We start from the raw sequence: 26,770 nt of genomic DNA on the forward strand, positions 1-26,770 counted from the left end.
TATGGACACATTTATCCCTTTGATCCCTCCTGATGTTACCCCTTCCCTGACAGTGTCATTAGTACAGTGGAAGTGCATATTTTTTTTTAGCACTGATCACTGTATTGGTGTCACTGGTCCACATAAAGTGTCACCCCGTGTCTGATTTCTCAGCCGCAATGTCGCAATCCTGCTATGAGTCGCTGACTGCGGCCATTACTAGTAAAAAATAAATCAAAATTACATGACTATCCCATAGTTTGTAGATGCTATAGCTTTTGCGCAAACCAATCAATATACACTTATTGGGATTTTTTTTTTTTTTTTTACCAAAAACATGTAGCAGAATACATATTGGCTTAAACTGATGAAAATATTTTATTTTTTACACTTTTTTTATTGGGTGTGTTTTATAGCAGAAAGTAAAATTGACGCTCTTTTTTTGTTTATAGCGCAAAAAATAAAATTCGCAGAGGTGATCAAATACCACCAAAAGAAAGCTCTATTTCTGGGAAAAAAAGGACATCAATTTTATTTGGGTACAGTGTCACACGACCGCGCAATTGTCAGTTAAAATAACAGTGCCATAGCGCAAAAATTGGCCTGGTCATAAAGGGGGAGTAAACCTTTCCGGAGCTGAAGTGGTTAAGGTATCTATAGACAAAGGATGAAGTTTTCCTGATTTAGACTTATTCTGAAATCAACATAACCTCCTACTCTGCCTAAACACATTTTTCCCCAGCTCCAAGTGCCTACAACATGTTAGAAAGATAGTACTGTGTAATGCAAGTAACTGGACTAAATTTTTTATTCTGCACTGAAAAAGAAAACTTTTTTGTCTGACCTAAGTTTGGAATTCAAAGTTATTCTAGGTCTTTTGTAAAGTAATTGTCCTCCCCTCTCTCCTACAGTACATACCTCTTGCACAGATGACTGAACACTCTCGTTTTTCCATCTCTTTCCTGTGGTTGGGATCTCTCCAGCTGCAAACTGCACAAGAAAAAGACAAAATAAGTTGGAAGCTTGAATAAGCCGCAGACAAGCAAAGACCCCAAAAGGCCCCATGTGAAATAACAGAAACCCTTTTAGAAGCGTCTAAGGACGACATGATGTTAACAGGTGTCGCAGGTGTGCGCTGGAATCCGAGAGGCGAGGAATTCAAGATGATTGAAATTTTCAGGGTCATCGAGACGCAGTTATTTTCAGAAAAAATAGACCTCTGACACAGGACAGTAAGGAGCAGCAGAGAGGAATTCTGGGAAGAAAGTTCATTTTTGTGCACTATGTTTGACATTTTTACCAAACAGACTGAAAGGAATTTTAGGGGATTCAAAATACAAAACCTTTCTAAGCACTATCTGTGTATAACACACACACATAGCATCACCCTTATTTCATTTATTACCTGTATTTTCACAGCGCAAACAATTTACACAGCGCTTTATGTACTATACATTCACATCTGTCTCTGCCCTCAATGAGTTTACAGGAGTGTCGGAGGAAACTGGAGTACCTGGAGGAAACCCAAGCAAGTACAGAGAGAACATGCAAATTCCATGCAGGTAAAGTCCTGTTGGGATTTGAACTGATAAACCCTGTGGGGCAAAGGCTAACCACTACGCCTCTGTGCCGCAGGATTATTAGATGTTATTATAATATTATTATTTATATATCTTTCAGTAAAAATATACTGACCTTTTACGTTGCATCTAACTGCCTCAGCCCCGGATCAGGCAATTCCTAGATCCGCTTCGGTCCCCTTATCCCTTACTGGACTATCTGAGGATTTATGACACTGTTCAAGGTAGTGTCTATCCCTATATATTCCATATTATCATCTATTTTCCTTTTTCATATTAATATACTAATATAACCCATATTTCCATTTTTAGACATATTTTTGAGCTCCTGATGAATGGACGGAGGTCCACGAAACGCGTAGAGCCTACAATTACTCCAATGTTTTATCTTAACATGTCATATTTAAAGATTATGAGCACAGAGAGCATTTATGCGTTGATGTATCCATTATATTCTTGAGTGATCCATTTATTGGTCCTAGAAATATTGTATTAACTTTGGATTTATTATGCATTATTACAATTGCTCTGTGCTGTATCTCTGTATATGTTTATGCAACAGTGATTTTTTATTATATGTATTCAATCAATAAAATATCCTATGTCCTAATTTGCCTCAATTAAAGTCCCACATTCCTCTTCTTTTTTCACACATTGTCACTAACACATGGTGCAATTTGATCCTGGATCCTATAGTTGCTCCCCCCTCACAGCATATAATTGAGTGAGGGAAGCCATAGATGATTCGATTTTCTTTCCTTCCACCATGGGTGGGTTAGGGAGGGAGAGGGGGGAGGCGGGGAGCCTATTCGGCCAGCAGAACACAATGATTACTTGGTGCAAATGCAGTGCTATTTGAGCCACCCAAATCCATGGCTCAAATCACACCCCAGAGACACCGCATGTAATTCACACAGGAATGTTCCCGGATTCCAGTGCAAATTACATGCAGTATCTCACACAACAGAAGTGTGAACCCAGGCTTAGGGTACTTTCATACGGTACTGATGTATAAACATCGGATATTCCTGGCATAAAAAAGTGAGGATGGGCTGTATAGCACATACACATATTTGCACGTATTTATATGTATGCGTGCACATGTGTAAAAATGATGCTTGCTTTTTCAATCAAGGGAGTGTGGTGCATACACACATTAGAAAAATTGACTAGCAATGGCGATTTTTGTATTTTTCTTTTACTAATCTATACGCAGCTCAAGTTTACATGCTTGTGTGTAGAGTCCCATTAAAAACAATGGGCTGCACTGGGATAAAAAAACAAAAAAACAAGCAAGAGGCCTGAGCATGATAACTGAGTGTATGTAGTCATTGTACTGGTGCCTCAGGTTACAAGCTGTTTCTTGATTAGAGTGGAGTTTTCGATGATGTCATCACCCAAAAATATGTCTGTATAGCTATACATGACTGTATACTGCATACTGTATACATGACAGGTTCCTTTTAATGCTATTAAAGCAGCTTTACTGCATATGATACAATAAAGACAAATCATACTTGAACAGAATGAAAAGAAACAACTCAGCCTGATTATAAATATAGACTTGCAAACAAAAGTACATAAGAAGAACTGATCTTGGGGAACGTTGAGGGAGTGTGCTGACAGTCAATGGAATACAGTGTTCAGATAATTTAGGTATGATGAAGTGTTTTCTTTTACCCTGGAATCTGGAGTCGGGTGCTGCCCCTGTTTAGTCCGAGAGAGGTTGAGGAACTGTTCGGAAGGGAAACTGCTCAGGCAGGACTGGTTGTAATTGCGGCAGTAGTCCTTAGCCGCTCCGGGATCCCCCATCACAAAGACCAGCTGCTGCAAAGATCCCTGAAACAACACCAAGATGTAAAAAATTGAAATGGAACTTCAGCTAAAACTTGAAACAAAAATGAAAAAGGCAGAACTGGTGCCATCCTCCCAGTAAATTGTACAGCCTTCTTATATACTATAAGTAAAATGGAAGGTGATGGCGCTGCTTCTTATATAAAGTGCAAATAGTAATAAAAAATGTAGTATTAAAAAATATATAATTGAGGAATAGATGAAGTGGTAAAAGATTAAAAATCAATAACCAAGTAAAAGGTCAGACATACGATGTTATAAGGAATATAAAATAATCTGTAAAATGTATGATGTATAAGAAACAACCACCAGAGGGCGTAATGCAAACTACAAGCTGTAACAATAAATGTGCTTAAGTGTATACCAAGAATTAAATAAATAAATAAATATGTAACAATACAGAATAAATTGATAAAAACTTCCAAAACGTTCTGATTCTACAAGTGGTAATATAATAAATGGTATAAATAAATAAATAAATAGTGAAAATGTGCAAAAAAAATATATTTTATATATATTGAAAGTGCGGGAAACTGATATGCACAGGGTGGGTGTGCAAAAAACTATGGATATAAAGTGCAGCAGAGAGTGATGTGAAATCAATAAATATAATAAGGTGAATCCAAAAAGGATAAGTGAGCAAGAAAATTTGCGGGCAAATGAAAAAGTGCGGGAAACTTCTTTGTGCAAAATGCAATGAGGTAATATTAAATCAGTCCATAAGATGAAAATAAGTCCATAATTAGAGATTGTGTCCAAAAAATATTAAAGTGAACAGATATCTCATGGTGACCCCCAGGTGGGTGACTGGTGGAGTGGCCCCTAGTAAAAAGACCTACTCACCAGATGTACCCACCCCACACAGGGGTATAGAGCAGGTACTGTAGAGGTGTCCTGTTGGGTCCTGGCTCTGTATGATAATTCCCTTCCTGGGGGAGATGTGGTGTGGGGTCCGAAGTGTCCTAAGATAGGGTCCAGTAGTGGGGTCCTATGTAAATGGTGTGGTATCCAGACTTCGTGGGTTGGTCAGGTATGGCCACTCAAGGGTGTATAGTTGGAAGGATCATGGAATAAGAAAGCTCGATAGTGTAATACCGTAATAATAGGCGTTTATTCCAGCAGCAAAAAATGGGTACTCACATGTGTACAATAGTAATAAAGCGAGGTATCGGCGTCCCGGAACGCAATGCGTTCCAACTCGAGACCGGAATCGGAAGTGACGTGACGGCGCTGTACGCGTTTCGTCATGTGACGTCTTCTGCAGAACAGAAGACGTCTTCTGTCTTCTACATGACGAAACGCGTACAGCGTCGTCACGTCACTTCCGGTTCCGGTCTCGAGTTGGAACGCATTGCGCTCCGGGACGCCGATACCTCGCTTTATTACTATTGTATACATGTGAGTACCCATTTTTTGCTGCTGGAATAAACGCCTATTATTACGGTATTACACTATCGAGCTTTCTTATTCCATGATCCTTCCATCTATACACCCTTGAGTGGCCATACCTGACCAACCCACGAAGTCTGGATACCACACCATTTACATAGGACCCCCCTACTGGACCCTATCTTAGGACACTTCGCACCCCACACCACATCTCCCCCAGGAAGGGAATTATCATACAGAGCCAGGACCCAACAGGACACCTCTACAGTACCCGCTCTATACCCCTGTGTGGGTTGGGTACATCTGGTGAGTAGGTCTTTTTACTAGGGGCCACTCCACCACTCGCCAGTCACCCACCTGGGGGTCACCATGAGATATCTGTTCACTTTAATATTTTTTGGACACAATCTCTAATTATGGACTTATTTTCATCTTATGGACTGATTTAATATCACCTCATTGCATTTTGCACAAAGAAGTTTCCCGCACTTTTTCATTTGCCCGCAAATTTTCTTGCTCACTTATCCTTTTTGGATTCACCTTATTATATTTATTTATTGATTTCACATCACTCTCTGCTGCACTTTATATCCATAGTTTTTTGCACACCCACCCTGTGCATATCAGTTTCCCGCACTTTCAATATATATAAAATATATTTTTTTTGCACATTTTCACTATTTATTTATTTATTTATACCATTTATTATATTACCACTTGTAGAATCAGCACGTTTTGGAAGTTTTTATCAATTTATTCTGTATTGTTACATATTTATTTATTTATTTAATTCTTGGTATACACTTAAGCACATTTATTGTTACAGCTTGTAGTTTGCATTACGCCCTCTGGTGGTTGTTTCTTATACATCATACATTTTACAGATTATTTTATATTCCTTATAACATCGTATGTCTGACCTTTTACTTGGTTATTGATTTTTAATCTTTTACCACTTCATCTATTCCTCAATTATATATTTTTTAATACTACATTTTTTATTACTATTTGCACTTTATATAAGAAGCAGCGCCATCACCTTCCATTTTACTTATCTATTTATATAGCCTTGGCTATAGTTTAAGGGAGGCAGCAGCTTCTTTGTGCACACGGTTTATCTATCCTTTGACATCCTTAGCGCAGATTCATTCAGATACATTCTTATATACTATGTATGCCAGACTTGAAAAGACTATATTGCAGTTAAGAAAAGTAAAAGATTGCCAAGATGCTTGAAATCTGCATTTAAGTTGGTTCATTAAACCAAACCTGTACTCTGTCCAATAAGACCAAAGTAACAAACTGTCTACACAGCGCAACCCTCCGATGCTGGAATACTGCACTCAGGCTGGCCATACACTAGTAGGATTTCCTTCAAAATGTTTTTGTTTTAAGAGTGTTTATTGAACTTTTTGAATCAATGGTGCTTGTCAGTGGCAGCCCTTCCATTGGGGGGGCAGGGGCGCCGCCCCCCCATCCATGCGTCCGACCCCTAATCTACATGCAGGGCGCCGGACGCATGGATTCCAATGGGGTTTTTTTTTTTAAGTACGTGATTAGAGCCAGAGGCTCTAATAGGCTTCAAAAAAGGGTGGGCTCGGGGCGCAGAGTACTGCGCCCTGAGCCCACCCAGTTGTGTGACAATAGCAAATGAATATTCGCTATTGTCACACTGATCCTCCTCCTGGCCAATCAGGAAGTGGGTCCTAAGACCCGTTTCCCGATTGGCCGAAAGGAGAAGCCATGCCATTGGCAAAGGAGGAGGAGGAGGGAGGAGACGCAGGAGAAGCTGCCGCCGCTGCCTGCCTACCCTCCACATGTTCTTGGTGAGTGAGCCGGCAACTGGGGGGGGCAGGGGAGGTATGGTGTGCGGGCTGGTGTGGTCTGGGGGGGGGGGCAGGGTATGGTATGGTGTGGTCCGTCTGCCGACCCCTCGGCCCATGGAGCCCCAGCTGCCACTGGTGCTAGTGAAAATTTGAAGGGGGAGGATGGAAACTTTTTTTTTGAACAAAAAAATTTCTAACAGTGTAGCGGTTTTAGTTCCGGTATGTATAGCTGCTGACTTTTCATTTTTGAAGGGGGGGGGGGGGGACTCTGCTTTAAGAGTTCCCTTTACTGAAACTAAGGGGCCAAGCCCAACCCCTGAAAGACAACCCCACACTATAATTTCCCCTCCACCAATGATTTGGACCAGTGTACAAAGCAAGGTCCATAAAGACATGGATGAGCGAGTTTAGGGTGGAGGAACTGGGCTGCCCTGTACAGAGTCCTGACCTCAACACCTTTGGTAAGAATTAGAGCGGAGACTGCGAGCCAGACCTTCTCATCCGCATCAGTGCCTGACCTCACAAATGCGCTTCTGGAACAATGGTCAAACATTTCCGTAGACACACTCCTAAACCTTGTGGACAGCCTTCCCAGAAGATTTGAAGCTGTTATAGCTGCAAAGGGTGGGCCAACTCAATATTGAACCCTATGGACTAAGACTGGGATGCCATTAAAGTTCATGTGCGTGTAAAGGCGGGTCCCAATACTTTTGGTAATATAGTGTATATGAATTTACATCATATGTGACATTGGGTAGTGTTGCACTATTTTATACATTGATGTGCAAAACCCAAAGCTGATGCATGTTATCTTTTAGATTGTCTGCTGCATTAAGGCATAGAGCAGTGTCCCCATCTTCTGGCATAAAAGCAGCAAAATAGATTTTCCACTGTTGGCTTGTTGGCAGTTGTGACATGAACGCTAACAGTAGCTAGACATAAAAGCAGAGCCCCTGGGGTCATGTGACGATGTGATTGCAGACAGCAGATAGCATTAAAACTGGTTGCGCTATGAAAGTGTTTCCAAACTTTTATTCCTGGGTGACTGATTGAAAATCAGAGCATTCAGAGGAAAGTGGAGATACGGAACAAGGCATTGCTTATAACAAAAGCGCAGACTGACCCGCATAGTGTCCAAGCATCTGGTGAGTGCCAGTGTGCTAAGGGGGAAGGTGTGGAATCGTAGGAGAGCATTGCTTTGCACTACCCTTTGCATGAATTAGAGTATAGCACAGTTTGAAATTTCTGGACATATCTCCATTAACACTGTTGGAATTTGCCACATATGTTGGACTGCTATATGGACTTTTTAGTGTTTACGTTTTGGTGTGCAATATATGTTTCCTATTTGTTGTTCATTAATTGGTGATTTAGATTTTTTAGGACACATTTGCACAGGTAATAAGTATTGATACCTAGCACTCTTGCATTTTTATATATTCATTGCTGTCACTCTGCCTCAGATCTAACAGAATCAGAATAAGAACTGATGTCATTTCAAAATGTTTTTTTATGTGGCCTTCTGCAGCATTCCTCAGACAAGCTTGCACTGTTCAGGACTGTGGAGAATGTAAATATAATGAGAAAAGAGGAAGTCATTAAGAGCATATGAGGTCTGCCTGTATTGTGCTATTGTGAAGAATGCACGTGTCTTTAGAGATTGCCCCGACTAGACATGATGAGACATATCGGAGGGTACACAAGCTGTAAGCACTTCTATAAAACTGACACACTGTTCTACACAATGGTCAAGTCTACTGTTACACCTGGAACAAGGAAAATACTACAATGAATTATTGACAAGAGGGTGTGAGACAGACAGAACAATCTATATAGCATTTACATTGTTACATAGGTTGATAAAAGACACAGCATCCTCAGAAACCTTAAAATCTAATTTCACCTTTTACACAAAAATTGAAAAGATGAACTAACACCCTACATCCCCCTGTGCCCTGTCCCTGCTGCACTTACCTGTGTGAGGGATGAGCTATCACTGCCCACACAGCTGGGGTAGTAGATTTCAAATCTCTGATCTTCTTCCCCTTTTTTTGGCTTCCAGGGTGGATCAAAGTGATTCTGATTGGTCAAAGCAGTCACGTGCCATCCTTGACCAATCATAATCACTCTGATCTGTCCCAGAAGCCCTACAGAGGTGGGGAGGGTCTACACTACACACTTTAAAGTATAACCAAAGGCAATTTTTTTAAAATATGAATAGAGTGGTGAAGGGTTAGACTCACTGTCAGGTTTCTATTGTGTTAGGGGGGAAAGGATAGGGTGACACTCTTTTTGTTAAAGCCCAAATGAACTCTTCCATTTTATAACTCTGATGCAATCAGGCTGCACAGTAATAAAAATGATTTGCAGCACTAGGAGAGTCAGACTGCTCCTATTACACACAAGCAGAACCTCAGCTTTCTGTCACAGTCCCCAGAACTCTGCTTTAATTAACAGCTCTGCTCAGGTAGTCAGAGCGCTGTTCATTATAGCAGTGTTCCTCCAGAGGTCGCTAGGTGTTTGAGCATTGAGCTACCTCTGCATCTCAAATAAGAAAACTAGGACCTTTTTAACAATCTATAAGAGAGCAATCTTCCCAATGACTACAAACGTAAGAAGCATTCTTCCCAGTGACCATCACATTAATGTTCCATGAGCTGCAGATGTGGTACTTTTTGGCAGATTTTCCCTGAGATCAGAAAGTTATTTCAAGGGTTCCTCCATGTTAAAGAGGTTGACTCAGATGATAACAGAAAAAGTAAAAAAGGGACATATATGAATGCAATACTTGAAGAAGGTTCAATTGGGCTTTAACCACTTAAGCCCCAGAAGATTTTACCCCCTTCCTGATCAGGGGGTATTTTGCGATTCGGCACTGCGTGACTTTAACGGACAATTGCGCGGTCGTGCAACGCTGTACCTAAACGAATTTGACATCCTTTTAATCCCACAAACAGAGCTTTCTTTTGGTGGTATTTGATCACCTGTGCGATTTTTTGATCATGCGCTATTAACAAAAAAACAGCGTCAATTTTGCAAAAATAATAATATTTTTCACATTTTTTTATATGAAATTCCCCAAAAAAAAATGTAAAAATCAAAATTTTTTAACATTTTCGGCCAATTTGTTTTATGCTACATATGTTTGGTAAAAAAAAAAAAATCGCAAAAAGCGTATTTTGATTGGTTTGCGCAAAAGTTATCGCGTTTACTAACAAAGGGAAAGATTTTCATCATTTTTGTTGTTTTTTTAACGCGTAATGGCGGCGATCTGCAATTTTTTTGCAGGACTGCAACATTGGGGCAGACAGATTGGACCCTTGACTGACATTTTTGACACTTTTGGGGTTACCAGTGACATTACTACAGTAATCAGTGCTATACATATGCACTGATACTGCAAAATGACACTGGTAGTGAAGGGGTTAACTTTTTTGAGAGGGAGGGGCTGTGTGTGTCCCTAGGGGCGTGATTCTAACTGTGATTGGCTGTGGCTTGAGGTGTAGGAACAATGATCAACGGTCCTACATAGTAGAACCGTATGATCACTGTTCCTACACAGGGGAAAATGACAGGCGGCTTGTTTACACTAGCCGCCTGCCTCTTCTCGCCGCTCACACACGCAGGGGGGTCCGTGACCGCGCGGGAGCGCGCCTCCGGAGGCACGCACTCGCTCCCCAGAGCCTCACAGGCTTGTGACGTATCGGTACTTCACTTTGCCTGTGAGGGGCTGACCGCTGCAGTATATGTACTTGCGGCAGTCGGCAAGTGGTTAAGAGTCCCAAAGTGTTTTTTTTTTCTAATATATAACAAGCCAACTGTTTGGGGGGTCTTTAAAATGCACTGTTCATCAGGGCTTGGTGACTGATGAAAGAAATACTGTACATTAGGAAGACACTTAATGGTTAGAAACAACTAATAGCAGACAATGTTACTAAGGGATTAGAAACACAATAAATGGTTTTCAAATTTTTTTACAAATAAATATCTGAAAAGTGTGGCGTGCATTTGTATTCAGCCCCCCTGAGTCAATACTTTGTAGAACCACCTTAAATTACAGCTGCAAGTCTTTTTGGGTATGTCTCTACCAGCTTTGCACATCTAGAGTGACATTTTTTCCCATTCTTCTTTGAAAAATAGTTCAAGCTTTGTCAGATTGAATGGAGATGGAGAGCAATTTTAAAGTCTTGCCACACACTCTCAATTGGATTTAGGTCTGGATGTTGACTGGGCCATTTTAACACATGAATATGCTTTGATCTAAACCATTTCATTGTAGCTCTGGCTGTATGTTTATGGTTGTTGTCCTACTGGAAGGTCAACCTCTGCCCCAGTCTCAAGTCTTTTGCAGACTCTAACAGGTTTTCTTCTAAGATTGCCCTGTATTTGGCTCCATTCATCTTCTCATCAACTCTGACCAGCTTCCCTGTCCCTGCTGAAGAAAAGCTGAGGTTACAAGCTGATTGGTTTCTCTGCAGAATTGTGACTAATTTTGCCCTTTCTAGCTTTAGTAAATAAACCCCCTAGCGTTTTGCTTTTAGGCCAAAAAGTTCAGTTTTGGTTTTATTTGACCAGAGCACCTTCTTCCACATGTTTGCTGTGTCCCCCACGTGTCTTCTCGCAGACTATAAAGGGGACTTCTTATGGCTTTCTTTCAACAATAGCTTTCTTCTTGCCACTCTTCTATAAAGACCAGATTTGTGGAGTGCAGGACTAATAGTTGTCCTGTGGACAGATTCTCCCACCTAAGTTGTGGATCTCTGCAGCTCCTCCAGAGTTACCATGGGCCTCTTGGCTGCTTCTCTGATTAATGGTCTCTTTGCCCGGCCTGTCAGTTTAGGTGGACGGATATATCTATGTAGGTTTGCAGTTGTGCCATACTCTTTCCATTTTCGGATGATGGATTGAACAGTGCTCCGTGAGAGGTTCAAAGTTTGGAATATTTTTTAAAACCAAACCCTGCTTATAACTTCTCCACAACTTTATACCTGCCCTGTCTGGTGTGTTCCTTGATCTTCAGGATGAGGTTAGTTCCACTGAGGTTCTCGAACAAACAGAACAGCTGTATTTATACTGAGATTAAATGACACACAGGTGGACTCTGTTTACTAACTAGGTGACTTCTGAAGGCAATTGGTTCCACTAGATTTTAGTTAGGAGTAACATGAGTAAAAGGGGCTGAATACAAATACACACCACACTTTTCAAATATTTATTTGTAAAAAATTCTGAAAACCATTTAAATCATTTTCCTACCAATTCACAATTATGTGCCTCTTTGTGTTGGTCTATCACATAAAATCCCAATAAAATACAATAAAGTTTTTGGTTGTAACATGACAAAATGTGGAATGTTTCAAGGGGTACGAGTACATTTTCAAGGCACTGTAGCTATTTTTTTCCAATGCCCCTTTCAGTAGCAGGCAATGTCCCAACGCTGCACCACACTGTGTGCTGCACTAAAAAATAAATAATACATATCTAATATTTTCTATATAGAGCATTTATGCAGTTATACTAAGTGGTCATATCTCTTCTTAATTGCCTCTTTTCAAGATTGAATTAAGTTTGTTCACAACATTCCTAATTACCTTAAAGGGGACTTCATATGGCTCAATAAGCCCCCCTAGCATCAGTATCCCATCCGTCTTGACCCCAAGTCCAAAGAAGTTTGACCATGGTAACATTTCCACCAGTTTACAGTCCACATACAGTGCAACACCTTTGGCAGAGATTGCAAGGGCTAGACGGTGCCATCTATCATCAGTCAGAGAGGAAACTGGAAACCTGATGAGATAGAAGATTAGGGGTGAACCTAGCTTTCTGACGTGTTTCCTAAACACACAGCACAGTGAATGTGGTGTTAAACCCAAAACCAAAAATGTAATATATAACAGCTTTCCAATCATTAGATGTGGTGACTGCATTCGTTTTCTTTTCTTAGGCTTTTCCCCCTCTGCTTTCATCTGATGATCTGGCCAGTAACACACCTCCTGTATTACAGTGTCCCCACTCTGGATGAAGGAGCACACGGGGCACCTTTGGATAGCAGCATTGTCAGTCTGGGGGGAGGGGAGTGTTAGATGTAGTAATTTAAATACTTTTTTTTATTTACGTTTGGAATAAAGATTAAACATGAATAAATAAAAGCTGATCATTGTAAGCACCCTTGTAAGTGTTAAATGGTTTGTCTAATCTCTGAAATTGCTACATATGCAGGTGAGCTTGCTCATCACCAGGTAAAAATATAAGAAAGAAAGCCTAAAAAAGAAAACGAAAGCAGCCATTTTATGTAAGAATTGATCAGCTGCAATATAAAAATTTTTTACTTTTGGGTTTAATACCACTTGAAGAATCCCAAAAAGGCCCAAGCCAAACAAGACAGGCCAGTAGCTGACTTTACATTCTTTAACTGTTCTAAAAGATATGATATGGGATAGGATGAAAAAAAATAAGTTATAAAAAAATGCATGGCCACCAAATGAGCAATTGCTTTAAACCAGGGGTGTCCAAACTTTTTTCAAAGAGGGCCAGATTTGATGAAGTGAACATGCGTGAGGGCCGACCATTTTACCTGACATTCTTTGGATCATTCAAATTAAATACAAACTAACTATTTTATGCAAAGTTTATTGCAAACGGCAGATGAAAGGCCAGATGAAAAAAAAATCCAGGAAGCTGAAATATATGTCAGGAACATTGTAAAGTACATTACATATTATTGGTAATAAAGGTTGTCTGTCAACTTTTAAGTTAAAAAAAATATGAACAGGAACATAACACCAAGTATACAGGTCCCTCTCAAAAAATTAGCATATTGTGATAAAGTTCATTATTTTCTGTAATGTACTGATAAACATTAGACTTTCATATATTTTAGATTCATTACACACAACTGAAGTAGTGCAAGCCTTTTATTGTTTTAATATTGATGATTTTGGCATACAGCTCATGAAAACCCAAAATTCCTATCTCAAAAAATTAGCATATTTCATCCGACCAATAAAAGAAAAGTATTTTTAATACAAAAAAAGTCAACCTTCAAATAATTATGTTCAGTTATGCACTCAATACTTGGTCGGGAATCCTTTTGCAGAAATGACTGCTTCAATGCGGCGTGGCATGGAGGCAATCAGCCTGTGGCACTGCTGAGGTGTTATGGAGGCCCAGGATGCTTGGATAGCGGCCTTGAGCTCATCCAGAGTGTTGGGTCTTGCGTCTCTCAACTTTCTCTTCACAACATCCCACAGATTCTCTATGGGGTTCAGGTCAGGAGAGTTGGCAGGCCAATTGAGCACAGTAATACCATGGTCAGTAAACCATTTACCAGTGGTTTTGGCACTGTGAGCAGGTGCCAGGTCGTGCTGAAAAATGAAATCTTCATCTCCATAAAGCTTTTCAGCAGATGGAAGCATGAAGTGCTCCAAAATCTCCTGATAGCTAGCTGCATTGACCCTGCCCTTGATAAAACACAGTGGACCAACACCAGCAGCTGACATGGCACCCCAGACCATCACTGACTATGGGTACTTGACACTGGACTTCAGGCATTTTGGCATTTCCCTCTCCCCAGTCTTCCTCAGGGTCCGGGCACCTCTTCTCGTTGTGCAGCGTTTTCTGCCACACTTTTTCCTTCCCACAGATGACCCACTGAGGTGCCTTGATACAGCACTCTGGGAACAGCCTATTCGTTCAGAAATTTCTTTCTGTGTCTTACCCTCTTGCATGTGGGTGTCAATGATGGCCTTCTGGACAGCAGTCAGATCGGCAGTCTTACCCATGATTGCGGTTTTGAGTAATGAACCAGGCTGGGAGTTTTTAAAAGCCTCAGGAATCTTTTGCAGGTGTTTAGAGTTAATTAGTTGATTCAGATGATTAGGTTAATAGCTTGTTTAGAGAACCTCTTCATGATATACTAATTTTTTGAGATAGGAATTTTGGGTTTTCATGAGCTGTATGCCAAAATCATCAATATTAAAACAATAAAAGGCTTGCACTACTTCAGTTGTGTGTAATGAATCTAAAATATATGAAAGTCTAATGTTTATCAGTACATTACAGAAAACAATGAACTTTATCACAATATGCAAATTTTTTGAGAGGGACCTGTACACGTTGTGTTCAAATATATTGATAACTGATTTAGACCAACTGACGTTAACTGAGATTTTACAATGTATTCATCTCAATCCGGAGCATGCGTGCTTCCTAATCAGTCACACAAGGGTTAACCACATATAAGCGCTATATGAACCCACTGATGATGATTAATGATGGCAGCAAAAAAGTCATAAATGATGCCAATGTATTTTTCCAAATTACCTGTGGGGCCGTATTAAAGCAGCCCGGGGGCCGCATTTGGCCCGCGGGCCGGACTTTGGACATGCCTGCTTTAAACTTTTGTTCATTTTATGGTGTATTTAATTTTTATCAGGTTTTTTTTTTGTTTTTTGAGTTTTTAGGTATCTATGCAAACAGTAGGATGGCCTTTTCAGTACACAGAATAATCCTGATAGTGTGTATTATGCCTATGGGGGTATACCCTCACGCCACTGATTGTATGGCCTATCTAATATTTTGTTCCTTGTGATAAGTCTGATTAGGCAGCAGCTGGGGAATGAATATATGGTGAAGAAAAGAAGCCTTCCAATAGGGGAACCTCACCTCAGCGCTTGCTATATAAAGGGGCTAGTGGGTTTGAAATTGCTGTTATATTCCTGTTTGTGAATCAATAAATATGTGCAATTGTGCAATAAATAAGTAAATGTGGCATAAATATACAAACCACTAATGTGCTAATTAAGTTATTACATTTTGAACTGTGCAATTTGCGCAATATATGAATATAACATATCACAAGTGTGCAAAAACAGAATGGTATGGTGCAAATTCCGCAATGTATTGCCAAAGAAAGTGCTCTGTGCACAAATGAAAATTAAATAAAGTGCATATGTTATTAAATTGAAGGATCTGTCTTTGCACGATGTGCAATAAAACCAATAAAACAAATTTTTTGGGGTTGGATGTGCATAAAAAATGATGAAGACAGCTTTACAGGTGTCCAAATATACAGTCTATGACATAAAGTGCAGGTGCTTAGGATGTGCTTGGGATGTGCCAGTGATCCTCAGCTGGCTGCTGGGCTACCTCTTCTGCATAATGCGTGATCCACACGTGAATAGATAAAATCACTCACCAGATGATGTGGATTATATCTGTCGTATGACAGTACAACCTTTACCGCTTGTGTGGTATCCCCCACTGGGTGCAGTGAAGCAGATCCAATTCAGCAGGTTAGCCTGTGTCTGCCGGTTCCCTGGCTGTGGATTCCTCCCATAGGGTCATGCAAAAAAAGGGTACTCCATGGTGTAGTATTCCTCAGTAAAATATTTATTAAGCCTTCCGATACATACAAATGGTTTGGCATAAAATAGATAAAAATCCTGGTGTGTTATCCTGAAAATATACGTGGCCGTCATGGTGTATGTGAACAGGAGCTGAACGCGGTACTGTGAGTCCCTTTTCCGGTTTGCGTTCCACTGATCACGTGAAGACGATATCTCCTTTCGATCTTACGCGTTTCGTCAGCCCGCTGACGTCCTCAGAGATATCTAGGGGATTTGTTTTTGGTGTTTTATTTGGAGAACTTGGATAGGAGAAGGGATTCATTGGATACTCCAAATTCAACTTTGTACAGGTGAGGACAACTCTAACTTGGCTTCACTTAGAGGAACTGAATAGCAGATCTTCTGCTGAACCATACAGCACTTGCATGGGATGAAGAAGTCCTTTGCTTTGTGTTAGCAGCAGACTCAATGAACTATGTATCTTTAGGACACTATCAAGTATCCACTTTAGCTTACACCCAGCCCGCTGACTTTCTAGCACCAAGAGGGGGATTTTAACAGCAACAGTCTCTATGACCCCTGTTGGAAGTCTGTACTCACAAGGCCCTGTTCACAGGTTACCTTCCTCCGTGATATCAGACAAGATCAATGGACAGAGACATGTAAACTCCAATTAAAAAAGAGGGGAAAAGGAATAAAGTCAGAAACCAACTGGAGTACAGGCTTCCAAAAGTGGTCTATGAGAATATGGAGCTCACATTTCTATACCACACTTCTGTTTCCCAACTTGCTGCTCAACTTTATTTCCCTTACATTGATGGGTCAGTAAACATATTTTTTTAGTTACCAGTGGAGAATGTCAGGCTGAGTCAGCCCCTGGCTTCTTTTTTGTTTCGAATATTCCTCCCTGCCATAATTCTTAACTCGGTTTCTATCCACCTGAGAGATACAATAAACTTTCAGGTTTTTGATGGACTGAAACTTCAAAGTAGCCAGGCCAGAGGAGCTTTAAATGATAACAAGATAATAAAATTGAAGTCTTACTCATAGTGTCCCCAGCGACTGGAGCGGAAAGTCAAGGCGTTTGGGTTAATCCGGATCTGGAAAAGAATCTCTCCAAGTAGACTCAAGATGGTGATGAGACTTGTGTCTTCCTTAAGAGGAGATTGCAGTTTGATCAACACAGAAAGACTGTCTGCAAAACTATGGATAAGAAAAAAAAAGCAAAAGAAGGTTAACAGAACTATAAAAGAATCAATAAAATAAGAACATTGTGCAAAGTTGGCTAACATCAAAATGGGAGTGGGTGGCTGCTCTGTCTTACACATGGTAGCCCCAGTGGATGTGTATTAGCCCTTGGAATTTATCCCCATTCAGGTCCGGGGTGGATGTGTGTTGTGTGTTGGCAACCATATTTTTGCAACCATCTGTACTCAACTATTGAAACAAAAAAAACTCTAGTAAAAGGCCCTGAGTAGGGTTAGTGAATCCATGAAAATGTAAATTTAATGTGAACCAATTACCTGCAAAACGGTAATTATAAAGTGTCAATATGCATCTAATATAATAATTGCATACCTAATACATACATAAAAATCAATGGGTGAATCAATGGATGTATTGATTCACCCATTGATTTTTATGTATGTATTATGTATGCAATATTATATTAGAGGCACATTGACACTTTATAATTACCGTTTTGCAGGTAATTAGTACACATTAAGTTTAAACTTTCACGGATACACTAACACTAAACAGCACCTTACTTTTACTAGAGTTTTTTTGTTTCATGTGTTGTTCACATTTAAAGGGGCAGCAGTTTGACACTAAACATTTTTTAATTGGGTATTAGGCACCTTCACTTAGTCTATATATGTATTCAACTATTATTTATATGTTGTTGATACAGTATATTATACACGGCATACCCTTCTTTATCCTTTGAAGAATGAGTTTTTCTAAAATGGGTTGGGTTTTGTCCTGATGTCTCTACTAAAATTGAAGCCATTTTAGGCATACTACAATTTTGTATATAATATGGAACACATGGGGGTTTAATACTTTTTAGCCGTATTTATAGAATAACATTGATACAGTATTTTGTGTATGTAATGTATTTGTATACTCTGTGGATCTTTTGTAATAAACTTGGTATACTAGCCTTTTATTGAAAGATACACGATTGTCATATCTGCCCTAAAAGTCCCATGAAGGAGATTTTGTATGATTGTTTAGGTACATCTAAATACAGCAACTAATCCAAATTAATTTAAAGCAGATATATTTTGAGTCAACTTATAAAGGCGTATATTTAAGGGCCCATTCACCCCTTGGTGTCCTAGTGTGTTGCGTTAATTCATGTGCACGATTTTACATGCATTAATGTGCATTAATTGGGCTGGCAACGCAACAAAAAGTCTGCGTATGCACCATTTCTTGAAACACAGCATATTACAACACATGGTAGTGCATTACCATGCATTGTGATGGGTTGGGGTTCCATTGAAAATGAATGGTACCGAAATGCACAGACACATGTAACATGCAATAATGTGTGATATCACAAAGCAACAGTGCAAACAGTGCTTTGGTTCTTTTTTTTCTTTTAAGATAATGGCATTGTAGTTACAAACATTATTAGATGAGTTTTTAACATTATGAGTGTATGTTGATTTTGGTCAAGGACAAATATAGTTATCATGTACCTGTCGCCAAATGCCGCCCTGGTGGAAATGCTGAGAGTGGAGTATTGCCCCAAACGCAGAGAGAGACAGGAATCTTCTGAAGTAAGTGAGATGTTAACAAGCTCAGTTGCATGTAAGGTGAGGTGTTCCAGAACGTTAATCTCATCTATAATATGACAGAAAAAAAAACATAACTGCCATTACAACCTGTGCTTTTAAATTTTTCACTACGCCTTTTTCACCAGCAGGCGGTATTAGAGCTCCACATGCCTAGAAATATTTGTAATTGTAGGCTACTTTAAGGTATGATGGTTATATCATCCTTTCACAAAATGGTAGCACACTGCTGAAATTAATAAATTGGCAAAATGCAAAAAGCCAATCATATTTAGGCTCCATTTACACCAGCGATTCTGCCTCCGATTCCCAAATCACTGCAAATCGTAGGGCGCTCTTGCAATCCCGCTACTTTCAATGGCACCCCAATTGCAGCGTGATTTAGCCATGATTGTCTCCTGACAAATTTCAGCAAAATTGGGCAAACAGAATCGCTGGACACCTGTCGCCCAAAAGAAGTTCCGGGCGATTCTGCCCACGATCCGAAACGCCAAGGTGTAAATGGAGCCTTAGTCTTTCATCGATCTAAATACAGTTCTGAATAATTGTTAATCAACAATCACTTTGAAACATAGGGCCCCTTTCATATGGTGCAGATCCGTTTTGACAGACTCCGCTTGCTTAGCAGGGATCACTCTGTTGATCCCCGCTGAACTGGCGAATAACAGGTCCGTGTCCACTCACTGTGCAGAGACAGACCTGTCAGAGTCCTGCTCTCCTCTATGGGAGATTGGATGAAAACGGACAGCCTGTCCGTTTTCATCCGATCCCAATCCGATCTGACCCGCCAAGCAGATTTTGTCGGATCGGATGCCAGGCAGGTGTCAGCGACACACGTCCACTGACATCCGCCTCCCCACAGAGGTCAATGGATGGTACGATCGTGTGAAGGGGGCCCAAGGCACAAAATACCAAAACATTCAACAATAACTACAAATAACTTGCACTGAGAGAAATACACAAGAAAAAAGTCAGTGGTGAAAATTTTCCAAATTATTATATGAGTATGTTACCAAAGTGTTGTACCTGAATACTTGCAGCATGAGTCCATTCCCTAGTAAGATGACATATTTTACAGCTGTCACCAGTTTCAAAATTACCTTTTTATTTTTTTTTAAATGGTCCATTTTCTCAATTTAAACATTTGAGGTGTTTTCTGTTTTATATTGTGAATGGGTTTATGACATTTGCAAATCATTACATTCTGTTTTAAGTAGATTTTACATACATTTTTTGGAATTGGGTTTGTAAAACTTTCCCTTTTTCCTCACTACATGTAAAAGCTACTTCTTTGTTTTTCAATTTCTCCAGGCTATGGATTGAAAATATATGTATACGCTAAGAAGGAAGTTGTGAACCTGAACACTTTTCAATTTTAATAAGCCCCAAAATATTAAAGAGAACCTTTCATTAGAACATAAATTTCAACAACAACCCTCACATAAAATTATATCTGCATTTAATGTATAGTAATCATATTATTTACCTGTAAAAGCCTCCTATGTGTAGACATCCTAAAGCCCAGAGACTGTCACCATCTTAATTCTGATGTCAGTAGCCCAAGCAGACTCAGGGCTGTTACTCAAGTGATAATCTATATCAGGGGTATGCAAACTGTGGCTCTCCAGATGTTGCAGAACTACACGTCCCATGAGGCATAGCAAGACTCTGACAGCCTGACAGCCACAAGCATGACACCCAGTGGTAGAGACATGATGGGACTTGTTTTGCAACAGCTGGAGGGCCGCAGTTTGCATATCCCTGCTCTATATCAAGTATCCCCCTTCATTTTTCCCCAGCAGCTGCATTGCATAAGGACTCCTTCACGAGGTTAAACTGGCCATGATGTGGAAAAAACACTGCAGATATTTTTTCCACGTCATGGCCAGTTCTGGGAGCCCACTTGTATACAGGTAAGCCTGGAAGTCTGTACAAGTCAAAGACATGCTGACAGGAACGGCGGCCGTTTGCCAATGTAAGGGACAGATAGCCATCCCTGGACGCAGAGAGATTGTATTCAGGGTCGATCATCTGTCCCTTGCTGCATGTAACAACAACCACTTGGTATGCATGTATAAAGAAGCGCCGCACTCCCATCCAGCCAACCTTGCATAGACTTGAAAATGCCCTCAGCTCATGAGTCTCCTCCAAAACCATGCCCCAATCTAGAGCTGGATGTCCAAATAGATGTTAACAGTAGCAGGCAGCTGTGACTGCTGTCCACCTTTCATTGACTTGTATTGGTTTTCTAACCGCAGCTTTCAACAAACACCTGGGTTCCCCATCGCAGATAGGCAGCATACTTCCTTTACCATGGCAGATCTGGCTGTGTGACTGAGACCAAAAAAGATTCAGGGGGTGAAGGGAAGGATGGAGAAGCTGCAAGCTCTGACTGAAGAGTAGAGGGCTGTGACATGGTAGGAGAGAGGGGGCTGTGCTAGGAAACTGACTGGTCAAATTTTTGCTAGCAAGCTCAAAGGCACATTTGAAGTTAATAAAAATAAATTGCGGAAAGAAAATAGCTGCAAATAGGCATTTAAAATACTTGACCCTTATATGCTAAATCTGTGACAGGGTCTCTTTAATCTAACTTTTATTAAGACCGGGTTCACACTAGTCGCAGGCCACAGCAGGGGGTCCGGTGTGACCCTGTTCTCACTTTCACGTGCGGATCAGGTCCAAATTTTGGGCTGAATTTGGACCTGCAACAGAGCCAAAGACGCAGAGGACCCTTTTCCAGTGCAGACCGCAGGCCCCCCGAAGCTGTGTGAACCGGCTTCATTAAAAGCCAGTCACAGTCTCCTGTCATGCGCATTGGATGCGGGGAAACCATTATACAAATGGTACAAGTGTGAACCCAGCCTAAAGGTATTATACACCTTCCTAACCAAATCTTCACATTCTTGTATCAGAACTTTATGATACAAACATGATGCATGCTACATGGCACTACATAAGTTAATGCATGACCTCTCTCTGTAGCCTGATAACTAAACATTTTTTTTTAAGAAACTATACCCCACAATCCCTGGGTCTCTCAGTCTAGTGCTCTGCAGGTGAGAGCTAAACAAATTAGATCTGACACAGACACAAACAGGCAGAGTACGTAAGGAGAGCTCTCCATGTAGTTGGAAAAGATGATCTGAGCACTTCAACATTTGCTGTGTGACCCGGATCAAGAAGTTTCCTGTCCCTAGGGACAAGCTAAGTGAGTAAATACATGGACATAGAGGAACTGATTGGCCAGGACACTACAAATGAGCAGCCAAAACACGCAAGCCCATTATTACAAGGTAAGGCAAAAAAAGAAAATAACACAGGGAATGTAACCACACTAATATCTAGTTAAAACAGCAAAAACATTTGAAAGGGTGCAATCCCTTTAAGAGGAAAAGAAAAAATGATAGAGCAGGCTAAAGGATCTGACTGCCAAAAACTGCTCATCTGGGGACATCTCTGCATTGGGTTCCTGGTCTGCATACCTGTTGGGGCTATTATGAGAAGCTCCCACTCCTATTGTTGGATTTTTATTTATTTTATATTATGGGAAATTTGACAGAAGGAGCTGAAACACAGAAAGGTGGGTAGAAACACTAAAAACTCCCCAGTGACAAAAACTTACTGCTAAAGTATTCAAGACATAAAAGAAGGGGCTCACTCAGCTCATCAGGCTCTATCTATCACTAAGATATCACATTTGGGTGAATTAGTCTTTTAAAGCAGGGGTTCCCAATCCCCGGACCGGTACCATATTTGCACCCGGCTTGCAAAGGCTGCACTGAAAGAGGTGTTGGAGCGGGCGGGCAGATAGATGACCTCATCGTCTCTCCCTACCTGCCTCGCAACATCACTGTTTTGCCGTCTCTCATAGGACAAAATGTAGTCTAGCAACCATTAATAGACCGGTGTCCCCACTCTTAAATCCGGGATGCTCCAGATGTTGTACCGCTGGGGAGAGGCTGCAAGAGGGATACATGTAAGTGTTTTTCCTGCAGAAGACCTTTATAAATTGCCCTTAAAATGACAAGCTGCGTCTGGTGTTTGTGCTGGCAGGCTACAGTGGGAAGCTGCATCTAGTGGAAGGATAGTGACAAACAGTGATGGCGGCAAGTGGCATGCTGCATCCGGTGGCAGGTGACAGTGGCAAGTGACACGCTGCATTTGGTGGCAGTGGCAAGTGACATGCTGCATTTGGTGGCAGGCGATTGTGGCAAGTGACAAGCTGCATCTGGTGGCAAGGTACGGTGAGAAGTGACAAGCTGCATCTGGCCGCAGGCGATGGTGGCAAGTGACACACTACATTTGGCAGCAGGTGACAGTGGCAAGTGACACGCTACATCTGGTGGCTGGTGACAGTGGAACATGACAAGCTGCATCTGGTGGCAGGGGATAGTGGCAAGGGACACACTGCATCTGGTGGCAGGTGATGGTGGCAAATGACACCCTGCATGTAGTGGCAGGCGACTGTGGCAAGTGACACGCGTGGCAAAATTTTCTTTCACGAAACTGGTCCCTGTTGCCAAAAAGGCTGGGGAACGCTATTTAAATGCACATTTACAAAGTAGATTTTAAAAAATACTTCTCTAGTCATTATTAAAGCCCAATTTTTAATGTGCAAATAAATAGAACTTACACCTATGGCTAAAGTCTAACAGATCTTCTACTGGTGATAAATGGACTGATTTGTTTGAAATATTTACCAAAATGTCATATAAATGGTTTTATCTTTCCACCATTTATCAAGCCCTCCAAGTCAGTCAGCAGGATCCAATGGTGATACTGCTTTTAATGTTTGGCAGATAGTGTAGGGAATTATGGGGAAGCCTATTATGAAAATAATCAACAGTGGAACATCTGTGCTGTGGTCCAAGGACCCATTTACATTTGGCTTGTGGATATATGCCCATAAAGAAAAACTCACCAAATTGCAGATAAAGCACAATTGCCATGACTTGCCCTCCACTATCAGTCATTAGGGAATGTGTCTGTCTCAAGATTGGCAGCTGTCGTTCACTGATTAACAGCAAATCAGTTGAATATTCACTGACCTGGAATAGTACTCATGCTGCATCCCTCGTGACAATCAAATTCCTTCCAGCCAGAAGCAATATTGCCAAACTTTGCTCAAAAATAAACCCAAAAGGACGATTGAAAAGTTTGGCATTCTACATTGCATTTAAATCCTCGGCAGCCCATTTTATTAGTTTGCAAAAGCATTAACATTCGGGAACGCTGTGGCCCTTTCCTCATGATTACAAAATAATTGCATATAACTAATTTTGGAAATTACAAATATAGAGCTACAGGATAACTAAATCTGAGGAATTACCCCCACTCATCAAGGGCTGTTAAGAGATTAAGAAGACTCCAATTGGACTTATGTCACTGCCGTTCCGGCCTTCAGATTTTACTAACATCTCACTTTGTGACAGTATGTTTTTCCGGAAAGTCTTTAAAGATCCCCCAGGCAGTTCAGCTGATAGGCTGTGGTGATATGTTGATGTAATTACAGTGGAGAGCCGCAGCTGAGCAAAAGCCTGCCTACTGGCAAGGATTGACAATTGCTTGATCTAGTAGCGTTTTGATGGACTGGGTGCCTATCTCATTTATTTATTTTATTTATTACAGGTACTCACAGTATATAATGCCAACTATTTACACAGTGCTTTACATATATACTGTATATTGCACATTCAAATCAGTCCCTGCCCTCAAGGAGCTTACAATCTAAGGTCCGTAACTCACATAGGATTAATTTAGGCAGGAGCAAATTAACCTACCAGCATGTCTTTGGAGTGTGGTAGGAAACTGGAGTACCTGGAGGAAACATGCAAACTCCAGGCAGGTAGTGCCGTGGTTGGGATTCAAACTGATGATCTTAGTGCTGCCAGGTGGAAGTCCTAACTACTTAGCAACTGTGCTGCCCATCTCATGACTACATACAAATTGAGGCAGATGACCACCGCCTGACCTCTTTTTGGGTGAACATTAGTCAGATAGGTTAGAAAACTTGTCCCAATGGCCTACGGCTTCCTGCTTAACGCAGAACTAAACGAAGAAGGCAGCGACTGCTCCTCTATCTTACGCATTATGGCAGATTTTTCTCTGAGTCTGCCCTCCTCCAGTGTTGGTGGCTCCATGCTCTACCTTGTAGCTGCCATCATTTCTTCCATTTTTCACATCCTATATTTTCTCCTTTACTGGGCAACTACTGAAGATGTAATCCCTGTGCATGAGCAGTGGATTTACAGTGTCACAGCACTTTGGCTTGCACCATTCTGGGCATATTACAGTTGCTGGGAATAAGACAAGAATGTAAACTAACATTTTTTAGTTCTGGATACAATTGAGAAAAATGGATTAATGCCAGGGTTCTATATTTGTCTCCTCACTGGTGAGATTTCTCTTTGTTTCCTATCACTGTGACACCTGTGCAAGAAATGGAAGAGGTGGCTTTCACCAAGACAGAAAGCCACAAAGTTCTAACCCCTATCTACTCTATTAAAATTTGTTTTTGTTTGTTTCCCTGAGGCTCCTTTCACACTATCCGTCCGTCGGACGGATTCCGTTTTTCTCAGCGGGGGATGGAGCCGCCGATCCCCCGCTGAGCAGGAGGATGACAGCTGTGTCTCCGTGCTGTGTGCGGAGACACAGCTGTCAGTTCCCCATGCATCTCTATGGAGGAAATCGGATGGGAACCGACCGTCGGTCCGTTCTCATTAGATCCGATCCGCTGGACGGATGGAAAATAGGGTTTCCATCCATCCAGATTTGACGGATCGGATGTCAGCGGACATGTCTCCGCTGACATCCTATCCCCCATAGAGATGCATGGGGGGTCCGCCTGTGTGAAAGGGGCCTTAAGGAGAAACTTCTCATAGATGTTAAAACTGAACTCCAGGCTTATCTTCAGTCTTGCACAGTTGTACACGTATAAGTTCTAGAGAATCCCAGGTTTTCTCTTTTTTTTTTTTTTTTATCAGTAGCTCCACAATTGTTGTTTGTCTGGAAGCCAGGATTATACATACAATCAGTGTGCAATTGATTCTGTTTTGTCTGCTCTTTTTCCAGTAAAAAATCCATAATCTGCTTGGTGCCTGTATAAATATCTCACTGCATATTTGTCCTGACAGTGGAGAGGCCACAGGCAAGATGTTCCCAGCATGCACTGCTGGACGTCAATCACCCTGAAAGATGTTTAGTGTGAGCCCAGCTGTGCAGCAGAGACACCTGTACATGATGAGGGAAGCAAAGGACTCAGAGGTCAAAGTCAGGCCCTAAACTCGCCTAATGGAATGAGAAAAAGGCTGTAAATCATAACCTGGATTAAGGCTTGCAAGAAGGATTTTAGTGCAGGATTCTTCACATTTGCTGCATGCTATCCATAGTTCAACTGCATACTTTTTCTTTTTTCATTTTCCTTATTTCATCAGTCTACCTCCAGGCTTCATAGCTTATTAGACTAACACCATGTGGCCTTAAGTCAAAAATAGCTACTGGAAAGGTCTCAATTATCTTCCCCACCAGCCTGTTCCCCTGCTGAAGCCTCCATAAATATCCATTTTTTGGGGAGCATGTGGTAACATACATTCACCAGTCTTACTTGCTGCCATATAGTAGCAGGTTAGTTTAAATGCGAGCAGAGGGAACTCCACTCCAGTGAACTTGGGGACACATTTCACTTTGCCCTGAATCATCCATTCATAGGTGCCAGACTTTTGTAACTTTTCCTGTATTATCAGCTTTAACAACTCTTCCATGCTCACCTAAGCGTATCGTTTTCAGGCTTTTTTTTGGGTGTTTTTCAGGCATTCTTTCAGACGTTTTTCAGGCGTTTTTTGCAGGTGTTTGGAAGCAGGCATTGACATCTAACAAAAACGTTTGTAATCTGCCAAAAAGAAGCGCATGTACTTTTTTGAGCTTCAGGCGTTTTGCTTCAGGCAACAAAACGCTCATATGTGAACAGGGGCCATTAAAATGAATAGGATTTT

General features: G+C 41.0%; 1 protein-coding gene across 1 annotated transcript in view; it reads right to left on the minus strand.

The window, feature by feature from the left end:
* LOC309560568 (uncharacterized protein) overlaps positions 1-26,770 on the minus strand; it is a gene marked incomplete at its 3' end in the record, with an annotated part of 405,804 nt that overhangs the window by 186,796 nt on the left and 192,238 nt on the right. Inside the window, exons 2-6 of the mRNA XM_082264193.1 lie at positions 18,684-18,828; positions 17,020-17,178; positions 12,220-12,415; positions 3,240-3,398; positions 898-969 (exon numbers count right to left, since the gene is read on the minus strand). Coding sequence (XP_082120319.1) covers positions 898-969; positions 3,240-3,398; positions 12,220-12,415; positions 17,020-17,178; positions 18,684-18,828 — 731 coding nt within the window. The remainder of the gene's footprint in view (positions 1-897; positions 970-3,239; positions 3,399-12,219; positions 12,416-17,019; positions 17,179-18,683; positions 18,829-26,770) is intronic.

This window comes from Pelophylax lessonae, assembly GCF_965119305.1.
Source record: "Pelophylax lessonae genome assembly, chromosome: 7".
Taxonomy (NCBI): Eukaryota; Metazoa; Chordata; class Amphibia; order Anura; family Ranidae; genus Pelophylax; species Pelophylax lessonae.